The sequence below is a fragment of the Embiotoca jacksoni genome, unplaced genomic scaffold (genome assembly GCF_022577435.1).
Source record: "Embiotoca jacksoni isolate LCO1_2020_lvr unplaced genomic scaffold, fEmbJac1.0.p SCAF_19, whole genome shotgun sequence".
In the NCBI taxonomy this organism is placed as follows: domain Eukaryota; kingdom Metazoa; phylum Chordata; class Actinopteri; family Embiotocidae; genus Embiotoca; species Embiotoca jacksoni.
The window spans coordinates 6,287,396-6,308,534 of NW_027185329.1; the positions used below are offsets into that span (position 1 = coordinate 6,287,396).

Genomic DNA, 21,139 nt, shown 5'->3' on the forward strand with positions numbered 1-21,139 from the left:
TGCGCTTTTTATTTCGTCTTCCTTACAAACATCCAGTAAATATAATTAAGACGTGTTTTAAAATCTGAATCTTACAAGAGGCAATCGTTAAATCCGCAGTAGTTCATCCCTGATGCTATTTTTTTTTTTTTTTTTTTTAATTTTTATTTTATATGTATTAGCATGGCGTGTAAATAAATGCGTTGCCATAGCAACGGAAAAAAAACAACATAAATAACACATTAAAAAAATAAAAAAACGCATTTATTTACACGCCATGCTAATACATATAAAAGTTCTGCTCTTTTTATTTCGTCTTCCTTACAAACATCCAGTTAATATAATTAAGACGTCTTTTAAAATCTGAATCTTACAAGAGGCAATCGTTAAATCCGCAGTAGTTCATCCCTGATGCTATTTTTTTATATGTATTAGCATGACGTGTAAATAAATGCGTTGCCATAGCAACGAAAAAAACCATGAATAACACAAATTTAAAAAAAAAAAATATTTTAAATGATATTGTAATATTACTCCCAATATCATAATTTCTAGTTGCGACATCAATGACACAACACACACACACACCGTCTTGATAAGGTTTAATTACAAAAAAAAAAAAAGGACAAGAAAACAATAAATAAAACTAACAGTCAAAAAGAAGAGGAATAAACTACAAAATGATCAACAGTGAAAGGTTACATGAGGAGAATATTAACATAGTAACTGCTGGCTCCATAACACCAGTACATTTCAACCTTTTCAAAGCAATGATATAAATTTTGTAAAACCACAGGTCTATTAACTGTAAAAGTGTGAAGTGGGTGTACGGTTAAGTAAACTAATTCTGCACACAGGCCAATATCAAACAATCAAACGCAGACATATTTGAGTAAAAAAAACAAAACAAAAAAAAAAAGGTTTTTTGAAACATATAAACAAAATATTTGAGCTTACATTATAATTTCTGCACACACACCCACTAGCTTCAAAGATAATGCAGAAGATTATGCATTGAGATAAACACAGTCAGTCTATACATTACTATTTGTACATAAGGTCAGTGCTATATTATTCTCTACTAGCATGATGAAAAACAACAGGCATACTGAGTCTCTTTACAAGTGTTATTTGGCTGGAGTGACGCAAGGTGATTAGACTTCATTAATCCCATCTGAACACCAAACAAGTAGAGAAACAGTTGTACAAGAAGTCTCACTTTTCACATACGTCTTACAATGCTGCAGCGCTGCAACTAATGATGCCACGAGGAATCATTTGGAAAATCATGCCATTTCAATTAAAAATATGGATAAGCTTTTCACTGCCAAGACTTTCAGTGCTTTTTAAACTGGCATCATGAACAGGTACAGTTAACTTTACGATTTTTTTTTTTTTTACAAAACAATATTGACGAAGGCCCTTTTACCCTTTGGTCATCTGACAAGTTAATGACCGAGATGCAAACGCTTTCTTTCATTGGAGCGAGCTCACAACGACTGACGTTTGAAAAGGAAATAACAGAGTTGGAGTTGAAATCACCTTTCGTACGAGATCAATCTACTTCCCGGAGAGGAACGTTCTTTATCTTACAGTTTTAGTCATGTGTTGTGCACATGACCTTTCAATGATACGATGCTGCACAGTGAAAGACAGTAGAAAAGTGGATGTTGGTAAAGATGACCAGGGTGCAGCAGGCAGTGGCAGTTCTGTGGTTGGGCCTGGAAGAAATGATTCATAAGATTACATGGGATACGAAGATGAACGCAAAAATGACACAGTTTTATCCTTTAAAAGGATAAATATATGACTATGATTCTTTAATAGAGCTGGAGAAAAATGTCATATGTTTATGACAGAGTGCCACTACCTATCAAAGTGTAGTGTTGATAGCTGGAGTGTGTATCGTCTTGGACACTGCAGCGCCACTGCTGCCCCCTGCTGTTAAGACCTGGAGCTGCAGCTGGTAAACACTGTCAGCCTGAAGACCATGAACTGTCACCGATCGCTGAGACTGTGGAGGGTGAAGCAGGGGAAGTTCACAAACACACACGGTTAGAACATAACTAGCAAAATAAAACATTAGAGTAGGAGTAGTAGTTCCCAGAAGAACTGATTATAAGAAGCCTCACTGACAAAAATTATTAAGATTTTCTTTTCTATTTTTATTGGATTTTTTTTTTTTGGAGAGATTATAAAATATGACGACAGTTATCCACTAATTGATGATGCATCCTTATAATGTCCCTTTTTACTGCTTTTATAATTTAACCTTTTAAATGTATCAGTTTTCTTGATTCTTGACTCACTTGAAATGTAAGAGGAAAGTAAAAAAATAATTTTTAAGACACATCCACACCCTCTTACACAGAGACACACACCCATACACAATCCCCTTAATATATTTATATTTGATATTTTGTACTGCTATTTTATTGCTTTTCTATTATCTTATTGCTTCTGTATGCTGCTGTAGCGAAAAAAATGTCCCCTCGGGGATTAATAAAGTAACTACCTAACCTAACCTAACCTTAATGCCCCTCAGCTATTATCCTCCTGCTGTGAGCAACAACGCAGACCTGACTTTTCTCTTTGTCTCACCGGTGCGATTGTCTGCGTCTGGGAGATAAGCGCATCTTCCTGTCCTTCTATTGCCTCAGATTGCAGCGTCCAGGTGAACTGGAACCCCTCAACGGCTGCTGGGTCCAGTGCATGCTGGGATATCCTCCAGCGAAACGTTGTGAGCAGGGTGCCATTGACTTGTTTAAAGTCTGCTGTCAGCCGTTCTGGACGCAGTACCACTTTTCTGCCTGCCAGGAGGCGCTCTGACACAAACAAAGGACACATTTCCTTCACCGATCACAGAACACTTATACATTTTTCACCAGGTTTAAAATGACAATTTTTAATGTCCTTAAAGTCCATTAAACTAGATGACTGTGTACATGCAACAAAAGGTTGTTAAGCAAGACGACTAAAATTTTGTGACAATACTTTGTTTCAGTGTTTGTGAAAGAGTGTGTCAGTGTTTCTACAAGCCATCTTTTGGGGTCAAATTACAAAAGCCACCTTCTAGAATTATGTTTTTTTTAATAGGCAATAAGGGGTTATGGGATTAATGAACACTGCGTTTACATCTGTGTTTACTTACTCCTACCCTCAGCGTTGCAGGGCAAAGCTTTGTCTCCTCTGACCCTGATGGAGGAGCAAGTCGGGGTCGTAACCCAGGCAACAGCCTCTGACCCCGGGTCAGCCTTCATTGCCACAGCGACCCGGTACTTACAGGCGAACAGCAGGCCGGTGATGGTGTGATGGGTGCCCTGCAGAGACGGGAAACTTTAAACTGACCCATTACAAGTTTCCTTAAAATATACATTTACCTCCATTTTCTGTCTCGACACCTGTCTTATATAAGCAACTTGTTAGCTCCTCGTGTTAAAATAAACACTACAGTTTTCCGCACTTTGGCAGCTTTGCAGGTCAAATGTGGAGAAATTCTGAGCAAAAAATCATGTTCTGTGATTTCGAGCAAGCTGCAAAGCACTTTGATGTTCATCAACCCCTTCATCTGTGATCACTTTGGATGAGTGGTTACCACCTGGACAACTTTGGTTGAACATCTAATGTTTCCTAATACAGTGAGCAAAAAAGTGCTCTTCCCTGCTGCAGATCCCATTTATGTTTGGGTTTAGAACAGTTGCATTTCATACAGAACATGTATAGAAAAATAAGATTTACGTTTTGGCAAAACATTTCATTCTTAGTGGTTATTGGTCAGGTTAGTCTGCAAAGAACTTTACCGCAGATTATTTTTTCTGTCAAATTTTGACATTTGCTGATTTACCAATTCATTAGTCACACCTGTACAAACTCCAGTTGGTACACTACGCTGGATTAAATACCTTGATGAGAATTACTTCATTAAAGTTTTTGTTGAGCTTGTTTTGTTCTTTTTAGGTTACATTATTTTCCCCAGAAGGACAGGCCAAAAACACCTTTGCAAATGTAAACCACTCCGGTCCATGAATTAGAAATTGCAATATAGAAATGATATAGATTATTTCTTTAAGAAACAAACACACACAAGCATAGAAATGTGCCTCTGCCAAGTATCTGACAGGGTTATGGTAAGAGTGATGGTAGGCAGAGACAGAGAGATGATGGCACAGAGGCAAAGTTGCACACAGACAAAGGATGGGAGCATTCCAGACTGATCTGAATTATGGTGATGAAATATGATCTGCCATCCACACATGCGCGCACACACGCACGCACACACACACACACACACACACACACAAGTAACACTTAGAGAGTAACAAAAGATCTTCACGTTATTTCATGGACACACAGATTCACATAAAACCCAGCCAGGAGACTGTACCTGCACTGTTGTGGTTCTCTCTGTGCTTGAAACATTAGTACTGCAGGTATGTGGACGCCACCGCAAAATGTATGGACCAGGGTGTCGCTGCCTGGCTGTGATAGAAAAAAAAAGAGGGATCAGACACACATGACAGAGCCTGTGTTACCTCATTTGAAAAATATGTAATGATAATATATTAAATGCTCCTATATATATATATGCCACTATGGACAATCAGCTTGGCCCCAAACACCCACATACTCATGTATAGATAATTTTGTTGAAAGTAATAATCACTTCTTGCAGTGGTCATTATTGTAGTGCAATAAATCGATCACCTTCAGATTAGGTCTACTCATCCTTCTCTGATTATTACTTTCAACAAAATTATCTATACATGAGTATGTGGGTGTTTGGGGCCGAGCTGATTGTCCATCATCCACAGAGTTAACAGTTTGCTCCACAGCTCTTCCTGTATCACAGATTGTTCATGGTGTTTAAGTGCTTTTCTCAAGGCCATTGGTGTGCATGAAAGGGTAGTGAGAGGCAAATTTTGGAGTCCAATTATCCTATTTCCATTCCAAGTATTAAAAATGCGTCCTTTCCTTTCAGTTTTGTTTAGTTGGTTAGTGTTTCAAAATCAACTCACTGTGGTACCACTTCCAGAACGCCTTCACCTGCAACTGGTTGTCATGATAATGAGGGGAAGCAACCTCCAGCCGCAGGTCTCCAGGGGTGACGGAGTCCAGGGGGGATTCAGGGTGAGGCAGAGAAGACGAGACGGGCAGGTCAGAGGAAGAGGGGGAGGAGGATGAGAGGGAAGGAGAGGAGGGAAGGGACGATGAAGATGAGGAAGAAGACGGGAGCTCATTGGAGAAGTCTTTGCCTTCGGTGGTGTCAGATTGAAAGAGCGCGAGAGAGAGAGAGAGAGAGAGAGAGACAGAGGGAAAACAACACATTTTAGCATTTTACAGCTAGGCTGATTTAAAGGCTTTTTGTTGGAACGATAACAAATAACCTGAATTTCAAAGTTCATAAATAACAAACCTCGTTTCTTCCGTTTGTTCAGTAATTTTTTTTTATAGACCTACAAACAAACGTAAAAGTTTGTATGCAGGTGAAATGTTCACTGTCCTGTGTGTGCATGTTGAGGACGGTCATGAAAGTATTTGTAGAAACATATTTTTTGGTCTAATTTTCCCAACGAAAATAATTACTTTTAACAAAAAATATACATCTTAAGCATAAAAACATATCGGATATGGGAACATGATCTATTAATCATGAAGTTGCTCACTGTTATGTATGTGTGCGTGTGCGCGTTGAGGATGTGAAACGTGTTACACAGCACATGGAATTCATAAATATGTTGTGACAGAAATATCATAAACTGGTAATGGGAGTGCAGCTGGTAGCGTGTTTTCCTGTTGTTTCATTCACCCCGAAAACACTAATTGGCTTTATCTGGCCAAACTGACCCTCATTAGCATCGAGCAGAAAGCCAAAACATGGACTGTTTCAAATAAGATTAATCCTGAATTATAAGTGGCAATATTTTCATATATAAAGTTGTTGGTATGTGGTTTGGTAATTGAGCTGCAGCTGGCTATAATCCTCGGCTGGGCTGACCGATAGGTCACCTATAAATACCTCTGTTGCCTAGACGACCATTAACATTGCCACTTTCCACTGTACTACATGTTTCTGCGTGTTGAAACAGTGCAGCCATAGGAAGACCGAATATGCTGACAGTCAGCAAATGCAGCAGCTCTAACCTTAACAGGAAAATCATTAACTCAATAATGTATGGCTCAGCTAACAAATAGGTGCTGTGGACTGTGCTGTATAAACACTATTTATTAATGTCATGACAAGTTAATGAAATGTTCAAAAAGAGTACTTAATAAGTGCTGTTTGGGACAGAGCTCCTTGGCTGCGAGAGTAGTCCCTGAGTTAATATGACTGTCTGGTTGAATCACATCAGCACAAACTGAACAACTACATTTTACACAACTCAGCCAAGGAACAGCAGTTCACTGAGCAACTTACATTTAGTTGTACCGTGTTTAGTCTTTCAAGGCAAAATTGTACAAAATCAACCGAATGTTTGGTGCTTCTTACTGCCAGTTCAATATTATATAATGCTCAACCAATCTGTTTAGAGAGAAAGGTGTGATTCATGGTAGCCTATGTAATATTAAATCACAAACATTAAACCTAGAATTAGTTCATCAATGGTAAAATGACTAATTGTCACTTTTACACCTTTTTTTGTACAAATTAGATAAATAAGCTATTAAGATAAATACTCTTGATTGGGGAGGTGTAGATATGTTGGTAGGCAGACAGAGGTTAGCTGCCTGCTCTCTGTCTTCATACAAAGCTACACTAACCATGTACTCACATTATTAGAAGTGAGAGTGGTATCATCAAGTCTCAGCAAGAAACCAAATAAGTGTCATCAGGTCAAACTGTTTCTTAACTATAAAAGCAATAATTACTAACAGAGTCATTTAATACTGAAAGGAAACATGTAGCCTCTTATAATACACTGGTATTGTTAAATATCCAAATTATTCCACAATATAAATGTGAGGTCAGCCCTGTGAGGAAGATGCTTTGCTTTGCTTTTTACCTGTATGAGTGACTGTGGTGAAAACAAGTTGAGCTCTGTGACTCTTCAGTCTCTTCTGACCCCAGTAGACCACCGTCTGGACAGACAGGATGTAAGAAGTAGCAGGCAGCAGGCCTTGCAGCCACAGCTCACACTGTGCCTACAACACATTGAAGAATAGGAACATGAATTAGAGAAACATAATATTTCTAATTTATTTAAACCTGTATTCCTTAGCTTCTTCTAGGTCTGTGCTGATGCAGCTTTATGCGCTAGAACCGGATTGGGGTCTCATACTGTTTGTACCAAACGACGCAAAAATAACTAGAAATAGAAATAGAAGAAATTTCAATCACCAACTGTTTGTCTACAGCAGATAAAGTCAAAGAAGAACTGCTTTATTACGTCGTCAGGGTCGCGAATACAGAGACCACCATCTCCATCCTCCTTACTGTCATAATTATCCGCATCGCCATCAACCTGAGTGCTGTGTGTGCCTCGCTGCATGACTGACAGTGCAGACCTGTTCTGCATTAGTCCGCTGTTTGACTGACATCTCATTAACAAGCTCTTAGTCAATCAGCTCTGTCTGTCTGTGTGGATTTGAGGCAGTCACAACAAAGAGATGCTTGGATGATAACGAGTGTGTGTGTGTGTGTGTGTGTGTGTGTGTGTGTGTGTGTGTGTGTGTGTGTGTGTGTGTGTGTGTGTGTACACTTTAAGAGCAAATGAGACTAAAGCAAGTTAAAAGCAGTTTCTTGGTGACCTATTGACAAAATGGGGTAAAAGTATTTCCATTACCCTCAAGATAGACAAAACATATGGCCTGTACAGCTGTACGTCGGTCGGTGTGTGTGTGTGTGTGTGTGTGTTGTGAAACGGAGAGCTTGAGAGAGGCCTGGATTTCTATTTTGGTGAATAATGTCAGTGGACATTATATGCAAGAGACTGATGTATATTTAAAAGCACTGATTCAGCAGAGGTTTGAACACTTCCTCTGAATTCCCCTTTTACCATCAGGTTTAATGCTAAATTTCTCCGGTCCTGCATAAATTCCTGATTGACAGGATATGTGTTTTACACACGTAAAGGGAATATATCACGTTGTGCTGATGGAGGGCAATAAAATATCAGCGCTTTCCATGATAAAGACATTTATTTTACACAACGTAGCTCTGCTATTCTGGTTCCTACCTGCCTGTTGTGATGCTGCTGGTTTGTGTGTGTAGATGCAGCTGCAAGCAGGAAACACTAGTTAGGGGGGCTCATTTAAATTCCAGACCTCCCAGCCAAGCAGAACAGAGGACCAGACTACAGATAAATGGCTCCGCCAGGCTCAGTCTGGGATCGCCATCACTACTTAGGATAGCTAGATCCATATGAGTGTGCCTGCATTTAACCTCGAAACTTTGATGTTTATGCTTCAGCTATTTTTTCCATGAAGTAAATGTTCACATTACTTCTGTTACTTGCAGAAAGACATCAGACAAAGTGGAACAATCCAGAGAATGATTATTTTTATCATTCATTATTTTGCCTGTTTACTAATTGGAAATAAAAAAAAGGTTCAGTCATTACCGAGGTGATCATACCTGTTGCATCAAGGCTGAAGTATCTGTTTGTGTTGTTTACAGTGATTATGGGTATTTGGTTGCTGTTGTCTTGACTTAGCTGCATTGCTAACGTATTACATCATCATCACACCTATAATCACGATAATAAAATCCTCCCATTTAAGTATCACTGCTGCATTAAATGTAATTTTAAAAGGACATCAAAGACTTTTAGAAGTTAGTCAATGACTTGAGCAACAATGACGAAGCAAAATAACTTCATATCCCATTAGTCTGAGCTGGCAGCTAAAGGACTGCATCAACATCTAAATATAAATACCATGACACGTCGCTCACGCAGATCTTTAGCTGCTGTAGAGCCATGATAACTGATACACCCACTCACTAATGCCCTCATGCTGTAGTGAGTGGCATATTGTCGGTACATTCCCAGATGCTTTGACTGGAGTTAAGCACATTATCCAAATGCAGGAAAGCCACTTCTCCCTGTTGTCAGTCAGTCTACATGGCTCAGTTGTCATGTTATTCCCGCGCTGTAAAGTCGGACCAACATGTTGTCATTGCACTCTAACAAAGTTAAGTCCCGTGAAGATAATGGTGCGTCTGTCTGAGGACAATATTGCATTTTCAGATCCACAAGGAACACATGCAAAAAGTCTGCAGAGGACTTCAGTCATGGTAAAGCGTGGCAAACAACACTTTCAGGGTGAATATGTCAAATTAGTGCACATATAAAGTTTTTTTAATACCTAATTTTTGCTCATTATTTAAGTCTACTTCCTGAATCAAGATGTAGGAGTAGCTCCTCCGAGTCTCCACCTAATTCTCATTTGTAGGATCATTTATTGGCCACAGGTGGTTTCAGCAAGACGTAGTTTAATTTAAAGGATTATTTAATGTCTAATATTCAGAATGACTATCAAGGAGTGTTAAATGGGAGTACCATCCTTTCCTGTGGTGCGTGTTGCCTCCTGTTAACCTTCATGATGTTGTAGCTCAAATATAAGCAGAACAACATACAAACTAAATGAGTTATTCCAGTTTGCACCACCACTTGTACACAGTAGCTGTTTACAGAACCTGTCCTGTTTGAGCACTGCACACGCCTGTAAACTCACCACAGCAAGGAGAATACAACAAAGAACTGTGTGCGTGTGCATGTGCGTGTGAAGTGCAGCTGTTTACAGGCCTTGTAAAACTTCTCAGGTGCAGCTATAGATCTCATGTGTTTGCCGCATGTGTGCTTTTGTACTTTAAATTGTGACTGAGGAGTTTGTACATTTTTACAGTGGCCCTGAGAGCTCAACACAATGTTAGAAAAGAACATTTCTTCAGAAATTTGTCGACACATGCGTAGCATTTGCAATTGAAAAGAAAAAAGTTAATGAAAAAGTTCAAAGTTATAACATCACTGCCATTCTCAAACCTTTCCCCGACATATTCAGTGGTTGCAGATCGGCAGATGATAGAAGAGGAGACTTTTGGCCTTGGTCAGGGTTTGCACTCTCTGATTGCCCCTCAAGTTTGTATATTTTCACATAATATTATGATCAGAGTGAAGACAACATCAATGAGTAAATAGTGTAATTAAATGCTCAGAGATCTTCCTTACCCCCTGAGTCACTCTGCTGTTGCTCTCCTTTTTACCCTGTTCTTGTGTGCGCGAGTGTGTAGGTCGTGTGTGCATGTTGCTGTGCACTGTATGTGTGTGTGCGTGTTTGTGCACTGTGTGTGTATGTCGAGACATCCAGGTGATTCTGTAGTTGTGGACAGGCAGGTCTCCCTCCCTGGGGGGATCCCAGTGTAACAAGGCCGCCACTGAGACCCCACTCCCCTTTGACCTACAGAGAGAAAAACACAAGTCAAACAACATCACAACAGGAATGGAAATGAATTCATGGTAATAAAGAGTCCTTCACAGTCATATGTAGAAGTAAATCTTTAACGGTTCTGCCGAGTGGCAGTAAACTAGATTCACTACTTGTTTGTCAGCTGCTCTCTGTTGGGTTTACAATCTTCCATTTACTCTGGTAGGTACAGAAGAGGCTCAGACACTTTATATCATGCTGAAAAGAAGCTACAATTTAAGTCATCACCTCTGTTATTAAATGTTATTGGAATATCTCTTTTGCTCCAAGACATGGTCTGAACTTTATATGGCCTTATTTTGCAGCATACAAATAGGAAAGACACTGCAGTTTGTAATTGAACACGGATGAACTGTAATTTCGGATGTAGATACGCAAATCAGACAAGGCCTGTTTTTGTCCCAGACCACATTATATAAATGATTTCTCAGCCTGCAGTGCTATAAATGTGTACAGCAACTACCTCAGAAAGGAATATTCATTCATCTTTTTATCTTCCATCTCTATAAGTCGTTAGATACCTTTCCGTGAACTGGGACGCCGGTTGGGAACCCGTCCAGTCTAGGGTCTGGTTGATCACTCTTATATTTATCGGCGGTTCTGGAGCCGAAGGGTCTGCAGAGATAGGCAGAAAAAGAAACGTGCAGTCATGAGTAAAATGGTCTAAAAAAAGTAAATAAATCTAAAAACATCATCAAAATCATCATCATCAGGACATACACGATTGTTCATTGGCCATTTACGTCCTCACGGGGAAGTAAGCGTTAATTGAAGATCTGATTGGGCTGAATGATACTGAAGATCGACTTGCAATTTTCTGAATAATGCTGCAGTTGGGATTGAAAGTCTTATTTTCTATTAATTTAACTACAGATTTGCATAGTATTAAACTAAATCCCTTGGTTAGCACCGTCACTCATGTATTGTGTTTCTATATAACTAGAATTATATAAAATAATGAAGCTTCTTGTTGACTTTCAACAATCGATATTTATGCAAATATTCTCACTTTCCTTACAAAGTTTAACTGCTGCACACAACTTGCTTTACTTTACTCTCCATGTTGACGGCCACGGTGCCTCAAGTTTCCACATTTTACATGTTCAAGTTGCAGCTGGAGCTTCTAAAAAGACACAACGTGCTTTTTATTCTTTCAAATGTCAAAATTACACAGTCTAGCAAAATGGGCATAAAAAAAAATGCAGACACCAGTGTGAAGAGCATACTAACTCAACAACAGCCTTTTAAGTTATTTTTTGTAGTTTGCCAACTCCCAAAATAAATTATCTAAATTAACGGTCACTAGCATAAACTTTGTTGCACTACATCTTTTTAATTCCTAATTGAGTAATGTACGAATAAAATCGAGGCTCAAATTTGCTCCTGATTTCAATCCGTTTAAACATTTAGCTCTTTCTATAGAAGGGATTTGTGTTGAGATCCTTGTTTCCTTAAAGCAGCTATAACCAGCTTGACTGGACTGAATTGTCTAATAACTCGATATTTAATGCGCTGCAGCGGAGAAAAATAAAGAAGCTGTTCTGGGGGGAAAAGGCCAATTTCCTCTTGGTTTTATTCAAGTCTACAAAGCCAATTAGATTTACAGCATCAAAGGTGAGTGATACTGGAGAAGCCTGAAGCCCTTTTCAGTAGCTGCCACATCACAGACCAAAGGCGACCACCACTGGTCACCGTTTGCTTCCCAAATGAAATCTTGAGGTCGCCGTTCTTTCAACAAGGACTCTGTATCTCATTAGAGCCTCAAACCCCAATGCTGTATTCGATTAAAACTACAAAATGTATCTGATTAGAACTACATCCCCCATGGCAGGCCTCCCACAGGCAGTGCTTGGCTGGCCCACATGCAGAGATCAAAGCTAGGGCAACATGTTGGAGCTGTAGGACCTGGCCTGTTTGTGAGTGCATGCGTTTGTGGTGTTTTTTGTTCTAAGCTTGGTATCTTTCAGTGTCAGCACTAATTGCCAGATCAGAACGAGGCCAGATCAGAAAGAGGCCTTTTTCTCTCTGTGTCTTGTTTCATGAAATGAAGACATCAGGATGAGCTTTTGGATCCAGACATTCCCCTGTAATTACTTCTGGCAGGTCCTGTGCAACTCCAATATCTCAATAAACAGGAAAAGGGTTTTCAAATCCCAATTCTCACTCTGGTTCGCATCAGGTCACCGTGGAGGGACTACAACCATCACGACATCTGCCAGCTTCCTGATTTGTGACCCCTGACCTCCAGCCCCTGACTAATCAGACTAATGAACTGGAAACACAAGACTCTGACTGCGATCAGATGGTATTTGGAATGTGTCTTTAACCTTTAACACAGGCCCTCAAAATACACTCAGACCCACACCCCATGTCTTAAAAGAATAATTTCGCATTTTGACATTCACACTGATGTGCTTTCTTGCAGAGAGTTAGACGAGAAGATCCATATACTGTAGCTTCTTTTTGTCTTGTACATGAGGCAGCAGAGTTTAGCATGAAAAAACTAGAGTTTGAAAACTACAATTTATTATTTTTTTTGGGGGGGGGGGGGGGGGGGTTGTGTGGCACTTTTCCTTGACTGGGAGCCGTAACTTACTGAAATCAGTTATCTTGTCGTATCATCAGGAGTAAAAGAAGAATCCAATCAGCATTTCTGAGCATCACTCCGTACAAAACAAAGCATCATCACAACATGAATGCAAAGAATTCAGGAGGCTTTAGCTTCAAGCCAAAAGTCTCCCACATAAACCCCCGATAAGAACCCAAACGTTAGCTGGCTGCTGCTAATAGCCTAACGGGGGAATTATGCCAACACCGATTAAAAAAAAGGGTATTATTGCTCACAAATCAGCAATGTGCGGTCGTTCGTGTTGAACAAACTGAGAAATCCAGTGTCCTGTTGGGAAGTTTTCTCTCTTTTGGACATTATACTGCTACAAGATGAGGAGAACAGAGGAAATAAATTCCTCTTCAAGTAAATATAATTGCCCATCTTGTCTTTGTCCCGTCCATATGTTGATGAATCCAAATTCTTTCAAATTAATGTGATGGATGTAGCGGTTTGTTTACACTGTCAAAAAGGTGAAACTGATGTACGCTTGTGGATTTTTTCCACTTTTTCTTAACATAAAAGAGACGCAAACAAATATGTCTAAATGACGCATGTATATGTGCAGCCCAGAAAAATCAAATGTAACCAAAAGCTCCCAGAGACGTATCCGTGTACTCCGGCACACGTTGCAATGTTAATAAAAATCCTTTTGGAGGCTAAAAGGATTCCACCATTTGGTGTTGTGCTGCAGTGGTGGAAAATGCTATCTGAGACACCTCCTCATAATCTCCCAGAAGTGTTCAACTGATAAAGAACCTTTTTCCAAACTTCGGTCCAACCTGAAGTCATTATTCACATTCAAACATTCTCCAGCCAATCCTGGCAGGGAGTTCATATCACTAGCCAATCCTGGCGTAACACCAGTATGACCTCAGTCTGCTAAGCATTAGAGTTAGGACCTCCTACAGTGTGTGTGTGTGCGTGCGCATGTGTGCGTGTGCGTGAGACTGTCTTTCTCTTACTTTCACCCTGTCTCACTGACCCACGCGGGGGATTTCGTTCTGGCACTTAACCAGCTGAATGAGTATGCATGCGTGTGTCTTTCACAGTATGTGTAAATACATGCGTACAGTTGTGTGTATTTTCTGTTTCCTGTCAGTGTTTTATGGACTGCCTGATAGTTTTTCTGCTGTGTACCTTATCCATCAAGACTGAGTGAAAGGGAGAGAAAGAACAGAGATGGAGTCGAAGGGAAATGTTCCCGAGTTTCTGACTTTTCCCCGCGGAGGTGTAATATCTCTCATAAAATGACACAAAGTGAACGCAAGTAACCGTGTTTTGCTCAGTGTCTCATGACAGAATATCAAAATTCACAAGTAGGTTATGGAAACACGCGGGAGGAATCATCACTCTCCGTGGGACACTCATAACGGTTCTCTTAAGACAACCGAAGTATGTGTTTAGAGAGTGTTTGTATTACCTTTACTGGAGATGTAGTGCTTGCTGGGTGTGGTGAAACCTCTGCTGCCGTGGCTGTTGATGGCTGCAACTCTAAACTGGTACCAACGCTGAGGTCTCAGATCTGACAGAACCACATCTTCAGAGAGGGTCTGAAAACACAAACACATAACAATGACTAGGTACATGAGAGGCAAAGGGTTTTGTTTCAGACAAACAGCATAGTGCTGAGGTTTTAGCTCTTAAGAGCTTTACATTCTTTTCTATCGTGCAATTCCATCAGGGAAGCGTCTGAAACCTAACGCCAGATTTATAAAGAAGAACAACAAGTCCCGGCACATGTGGTGCGGCCGCCATAGAGGTCTGATGTCAATGTCACGAAGATTCCATGGATTCCATGAAGGAAGTGAGACATCTTAAATCCACAGAAGAGCTGCAGCAGGTGTATCTAGGAGAACTAGTGCTGTTTTCGAGGAAAAGGGTGGTCGAGCCAAACGTCTATTTGTTTGTTGTTGTTTTTTTTATGCCTCTGCGATCGCAACAACCGCGACCAGAGGCATTATGTTCTGGGTTTGTCCATCCGTCTGTCCCATTCTTATGAACGTCACATCTCAGGAACGCCTTGAGGAAATTTCTTCAAACTTTCCACAAACATTTACTTGGATACATAGACAAACTAATTTTATTTTGGCGGCCACAGGTCGAAGGTCAAGGTCACCAAGACCTCATGCTTTTTCCATTCTCGTAAGCTCAATATCTCATGAATGCCTTGGGGATATCTGGAAACAGGGGGAAACAGCTAGCCTCTCTCTTTGTTACCGTCCAGAGGTAACAAAAAAAGCACAGACGAGCACCTCTTAATGTCACTTAATAACACATTATGTCTGCTCTAAACAAAAAATATTTAAGTGTAAAAATACAACATTGTGGTGTTGCAGGTAGTTATTGCTGGAGTATTTCTCGGAAATTGCCATTTATTCAGGCATTAGAAAAGGACATTTCAAAACAATTAAGAGTAGGGTAAGGAGTAGGATAACTAACTGAAACACCTCTGTATAATACAACAAAAGCACCACAAACTACATCAGTTAAATTAACACCTTTCTCAAAATATTTCCAATTAAAACTGAACATGACATCCTTCATGAAGGTAGAATTGCTGCATGGCTGTTGTATTTAACTGCATTACTTTTTGCTTGATGTATCTAATAAACTGGCAGCTGACAGTTGTACATGGAGCAGGACGTCAGATGAAGTCAGATGAACACCGTCAGATTGGAATTCAATCTGATAATAGTGAAATTAAACGATTTGCCAAAATTATGGTTGAAATTGCCAAAGATTCGCATGTTTTGTCTCCCTGACAGTGCAAATGTAATCACTGCTTAAAATCTACTCATCCACAGACACACACACACACACACACACAGACACGAGCCATCTATTTAAGTCCATAATGAGCGTTCAGTCATTCAGACGCAGCCGGTGGAACGACTGTGGCTGCCTGTGGTTCCTGTTTAAGCTCTGCTTATTTACCTAACCTCACACAGGCACACACACATGGACGTACAGTGCACACACACACTCACTCATACACACACACACGCACAGACACACGTAGGGTTTACCCTGGCAGAATGGGAGACTGACTGGGGTGGAGAGGTTTAGACAGCAAGGCAGCAGACTGATGAGGTGGAAACAGAGTCTAACATCCATCTCCATAGCTGAGAAGTTTCATCATTCGAGGCAAATTGAGAGTTATGAGGTAAAGATATGTTACAAACTTTGTGGTGTTGCTCCACTGTTAAAGGCACAGGGAACCCTTTCTACAGCCTCAACGGCTCTGCTACCATCAGTGTTGTCAGTTAGAAAGAATCAACGATATGTCATGCTCTTAATTAAATTTTTCTCAGGCTATTAGCGTCCTCATATCATTATCTCTCCGTCTGACAACCCTAAGTAATAAAGAGAGAAATTATGAATAAGCAAATACATTTCTATAACATTAACTATACTTCTCGAGTCAAATCCTTAGTCAATGATTAGCTTCTTTCTTAATAGTTATAATGTCAATATCTCCAAATGTCCAATCACTTAATAAAACCCTGGGATAAAACGAGGAGAGGCTGCTAGTTATTTACCATGGCAACAGTCGACCACGGGGAGGCGTGGTCTTCACTGGGGTGAATGCCGATGTTCCAGCGGGACTGAAGCATGTAAACGACTGGCTCCACGCTGACATTGAACTTTGAAACCCACACCAACTTCACATGACCCTCTGAATCCTCCACAAAGCTCATGTCTCTGCGCGGCTTCAGAGGAACACCTGCAAGAAAAGCGAACGGGAAAGGAATGTTTTTTTTTTTAAAAGACATCTGAATATCATTATGGGATTATGGGTGTGAGGACAGAAGAGTGGCGTATTGTGTGTTGTACATATTGGAAATTTATAGTTTGTAATTTTGGCAAATATAAGACTGACTTCACTTGACTATGTAATGACACGGGGCATGGACCGTTTAAATAAATAAATTAAAGTTGAAAGGATTTCAAAGACACCATCACATCTTAGTACTTTTAGAATTGTTAAGTTAATCAATACCAACTTATTAAAAATTAAAGTAAAATTTATCAGGCATAATTATATTCACTACAAATGATTCAATCCCTTCTCAGTGATGTGATGTTATAACACTGGTGAAATTCAAACAACATAAGCAGGGAAAGAAATATTACAAAATGTCACTCAAGCAATATTTTGTTTGTGTTAAATTATGACGGCAGCCAAAACATAACCGCATCTGAAGCAATCCATGTTAGTGTCTAAATCCAAACAGACTCAAGATAGAGACGCTAACCAAGATGGGACTGTCTAAAACTTGGGATGCAGTTAAGCAGGCAGGATTCACAGATCTTTATTACATTAAATTGTTTTCAATTCATTTGCCAGACACTCGATCAAAGCGACTTGCAAAATGTATATTTAAAGAACATCACAAGAGCTAGATGTCATGTCAAATACTGTAAGTGCATCCTTCTTGAACAAGCACCTAAAAGCGTGTTCAGTGTAACGAACATCGGCAGCTAGTGAGAGCATATCATCTGACAGAGCTTTTATCTAAAAGAAAAAAATGGATAGCTAATCATCATTAATATAAATTAAACCACAGTCACACTTGATAGGACAATCAGTAACAGTTTTCTCTTGGAATCTGTTCTCTACCACCACGCCATTAAGGCCAAATTGTGCTGCACACATTCCTAAACAGCTGCCAGGGAATGACCTTTACCTTTATATAGATTGGCCGGGGCTTGGCATGTGGATCCGCAGCCGTTGGCGCAGCACTTCCTCGGGGATGGACAGTGCTGGTCAGACGAGCAGCTCTCCACGCAGGCTGCAGCAAATCCCGTGGCCCGCTGAGGCGGAGGGCAGTCTCCCTGACGAGACGACCTCAGGGAGGTCAGAAACTCCCGGCTCGTCACACACTCTGTCTGCTTCTGAGGGGGAGAGAGAGAGAGAGAGAGAGAGAGAGAGCGCACAGGGGGGTATTATTATTACTGCAGTTGACACACAACGGAAATAATGCGCAATGTTAAGAACACACAGACGAGGGCATAATAACACGCAGTGTTTCCTTTGGTAAACTCCTACTGACTGGCAGCCCTTGAGCTTTGGTCTAAAATGTGTGTGTGTGTGCGTTTGTGTGTTTTTCTGTGTCTGTGCACATGGCTGCAGATCTGCAAAATGTAAACACAAGCTTCAGCTAATAGCCCTGAATTACCCAGTGTTCCTGACCAGCCAGCCAGTCAGCCATTTAGCCAGTAATATGCTTCAGCTATTGTGGTGAAAAACTAATATGTGAAAACCACTGCAACTGGCTCTATACAAATAATCATTCTGTGTCACACAGACACAAGCAAAATACACATGAAACTGTTGCACACGCCGCCATGTATACATTCAAGAGCTCACGAATGTTAATTGTAACACACGTGCATCGGCTTGCGTAATAACACAGAATGCTCTTTCATGGCACACAGTCAAAACAGCCTCATGGTGCCAACAAAAGCAAGCTTCTAGTGAAGGAGTGACATCGCCACCACGGCTGCTGTGACACACACACACACACACACACACACACACACACACACACACACACACACAATGCACTTTCTATCTTACCTCACAGGACTTTGGAGACAGCACCTTCCTGGTTTCCCACAGTTCTTTGCATGGCTGAAGGCACTATACATAAACACAAAAACAGAAGTTGACAATCAGCTGACAGGTTTGTTGTTTTTGTAAAATTTGTAAAAACAACATTTACATTACCACCTTCTTAAAGCAGACATTTACAGGAGTGACATTTTGGGAAATATGCTGATTTCCTTTTGAATGAAGAATAGAGAAGATTAATATAACTCATGTCATGTCTGCCCATTCAAGATGTAAAATGTGAAATAACAAAAAAAAAAAAAAAAAAAAAAAAAAAAAATTCTATTGCAATTTTAGAAGGCGCTCCGCGGCACTTTGTGAGCCTTAGAGTTGTTTTTCTTACATTCAGACGATCAGGCCAGGTGTTTCCAGCCTCTGTGCTAAGATAACCTGTGACTGAGCATTGCCTTTTAAAAGGATAATCATGAATGTTGTATTGGTTTTCTCATCGAACTCTTAACCAGAAAGCGAATAAGCACATTTCCAAAAACTATTCCTTAAAAATAGCTGAGCACTAAAAAGATGCAAGGGAGAAAAAGGGCAATAGGGAGAATAAATAATAAAGTTTCAAATGGATTTAAGATGTCCAGAGACAGATTTCAGTGTCTAAGCCGGTGGAAATCACAAAAGAAACACACACTCCCAAAGCACACACTCATCTGGTTTGCCACCTCAGTGAACTGGTGAATGATGGCTCTTACCAAATTAAAACCAGACAACATATAAAAACTGCGGTTTCACCCTCAACCCCCCCCCCCTCTTCTGTCTTTCTGTCTGTCTCCCCCTCAGCTCCCTAGTGTGCCTGGCTTCAATCATTCTCCAATTTATTCCATCTCACTGATTCCCGAAAAAAAAACCAGAATCAACAAAATGCCCTAAAAACGTCCATCTTTGCACAAATACATGGCTACTGTTGGACGTCTTCACCTCAGTGGGCCAGGACTGTTTTAGATAGGCTCATCTGCAGACTGATGGTTATGGATTTATAATATGACAATCGTGTGGATTAAAGACCATGTAAACTTTAATTTCACATCCACAGGACATAAAATACATAATAACCTGAAACTGGGATTCATACAGTATCCACAAACCAAAGCCAATGACGCCACATGTTCCCAGTTTCTTAACCTGCGGAACATAAAAGGAAGTCTCAGCATGAAGCATGATAACTGTTGAATGTTGTACAGTCGGTCCATTTCCTTTAAGTCATGGAAGAGAAAGTTTAAAGATGCTCCACCCAAAATCTCCCCTTTGAGTCCGAAGCACGTTTGTCTCAGGCCTGAAATGCGGCTGTAAGTTTGTGCTTCTCCGCAGGGAACGGAGTGCTGCACTCAGCTCAGATCCACAGTTTACAGAGGAATAACATGGTGTCTATCAAACATCTAGAACTCCTTGTTCAGACCCTCATATTTTTACTAAAATATGTGCTATTGGACAGGCTGTAACTTGAGTTCATGAGCAGATGTTTGGATTGATTTGCGGAGTGTAAGAGAGGATTTCAACTAGGTGAAATGTTCCTGCTGAAGTTATACACAATAAATATTCTAATTAGACATGTAATTATTTATCAAATAACAGATTTTTTTATTACAATTATAATTAATCATCTATTTTTGAAAATCACTTATTACTTTGGTAAATATTTAAGCAAGACTGCAGTTTCTCACGTGAGGATTTCATGCTTTTCTTTGTCATTTATTATATTGGAGATGAAGATAATTTGCTATTGGACTAATTGATAATCAACAAAATAATTAGCAGAATAATTGATGATGAAAATGATTGTTATTAGCAGCACTAGATTCTACATGTATGTGTCCCTACAGATGACAGTAAGGATAACCGTTTAGACTCGTATAACGAATTAAGGAAACATTGCTGCTGCTGCTGCAGATACAGATGGCTATCTTAAAATGGTTAAAAGTATTTGAACCGTGAGGCGTTGTGCTTTCAACGAGGATTCAAAATGGACTGAGGTCATTCAAAATACAGCGGCGGAATATGCCCTCAGTCTGTACTCGGGCTATTCAGGGTGAAGAGAGCAGAGTGTGGGATTTAGTGCCATGTAGTGGTGAGCTTGCCGATTGCAACCAACTACACACCCCTCGCCTAACATTTCCCTTCCAAGCGTGAAACTATGGTGACCGCAAACCCATCAAAAAAACGCGAGAACACCCTCTCGAGATCCAGTGGCTGGTTTGTCCCCTCCGAGCAACTGTGTGTTCCGTGGACTTGCTCCTATGTAGATATTAGAGGCAAAATTCTAAGGTATGAAAACACAACCATTCTTAATTTGAGGCGATTATACACAAATAAAAACATAATTTTGATATTTCGTTTCCGCTAATAGTTCCTCCTAAATCCTGCAGACTGAACTTTTAAGAGTTCAAATTATTACCATTATTAATTATTACGATATTCAGTTAAAAGTAAACACACTGCATCATTTGACGTGCAATAACTACAAGTAAGTCTTCTTACAAGTGGAAGCAGCCCAAGAAAAAAGCTTG

The 21,139-nt window shown here is 40.1% G+C and overlaps 1 protein-coding gene across 2 annotated transcripts in view; it reads right to left on the reverse strand.

Annotated features, from left to right (window-relative positions):
* Positions 1 to 566: 566 nt before the first annotated feature.
* anos1b (anosmin 1b) overlaps positions 567 to 21,139 on the reverse strand; it is a 43,558-nt gene continuing 22,985 nt past the window's right edge. Inside the window, exons 3-15 of one of the 2 annotated variants that reach the window (XM_069153196.1) lie at positions 18,594 to 18,656; positions 17,701 to 17,908; positions 16,552 to 16,736; positions 14,433 to 14,562; positions 10,923 to 11,016; positions 10,146 to 10,374; positions 6,981 to 7,119; positions 4,995 to 5,231; positions 4,364 to 4,458; positions 3,137 to 3,299; positions 2,581 to 2,804; positions 1,850 to 1,993; positions 567 to 1,700 (exon numbers count right to left, since the gene is read on the reverse strand). In XM_069153196.1, the coding sequence (XP_069009297.1) occupies positions 1,853 to 1,993; positions 2,581 to 2,804; positions 3,137 to 3,299; positions 4,364 to 4,458; positions 4,995 to 5,231; positions 6,981 to 7,119; positions 10,146 to 10,374; positions 10,923 to 11,016; positions 14,433 to 14,562; positions 16,552 to 16,736; positions 17,701 to 17,908; positions 18,594 to 18,656 (1,908 nt within the window). In that variant the 3' untranslated portion in view covers positions 567 to 1,700; positions 1,850 to 1,852. Of the gene's footprint in view, positions 1,701 to 1,849; positions 1,994 to 2,580; positions 2,805 to 3,130; positions 3,300 to 4,363; positions 4,459 to 4,994; positions 5,232 to 6,980; positions 7,120 to 10,145; positions 10,375 to 10,922; positions 11,017 to 14,432; positions 14,563 to 16,551; positions 16,737 to 17,700; positions 17,909 to 18,593; positions 18,657 to 21,139 lie in introns of both variants that reach the window. The other variant, XM_069153195.1, reaches the window with a different exon arrangement.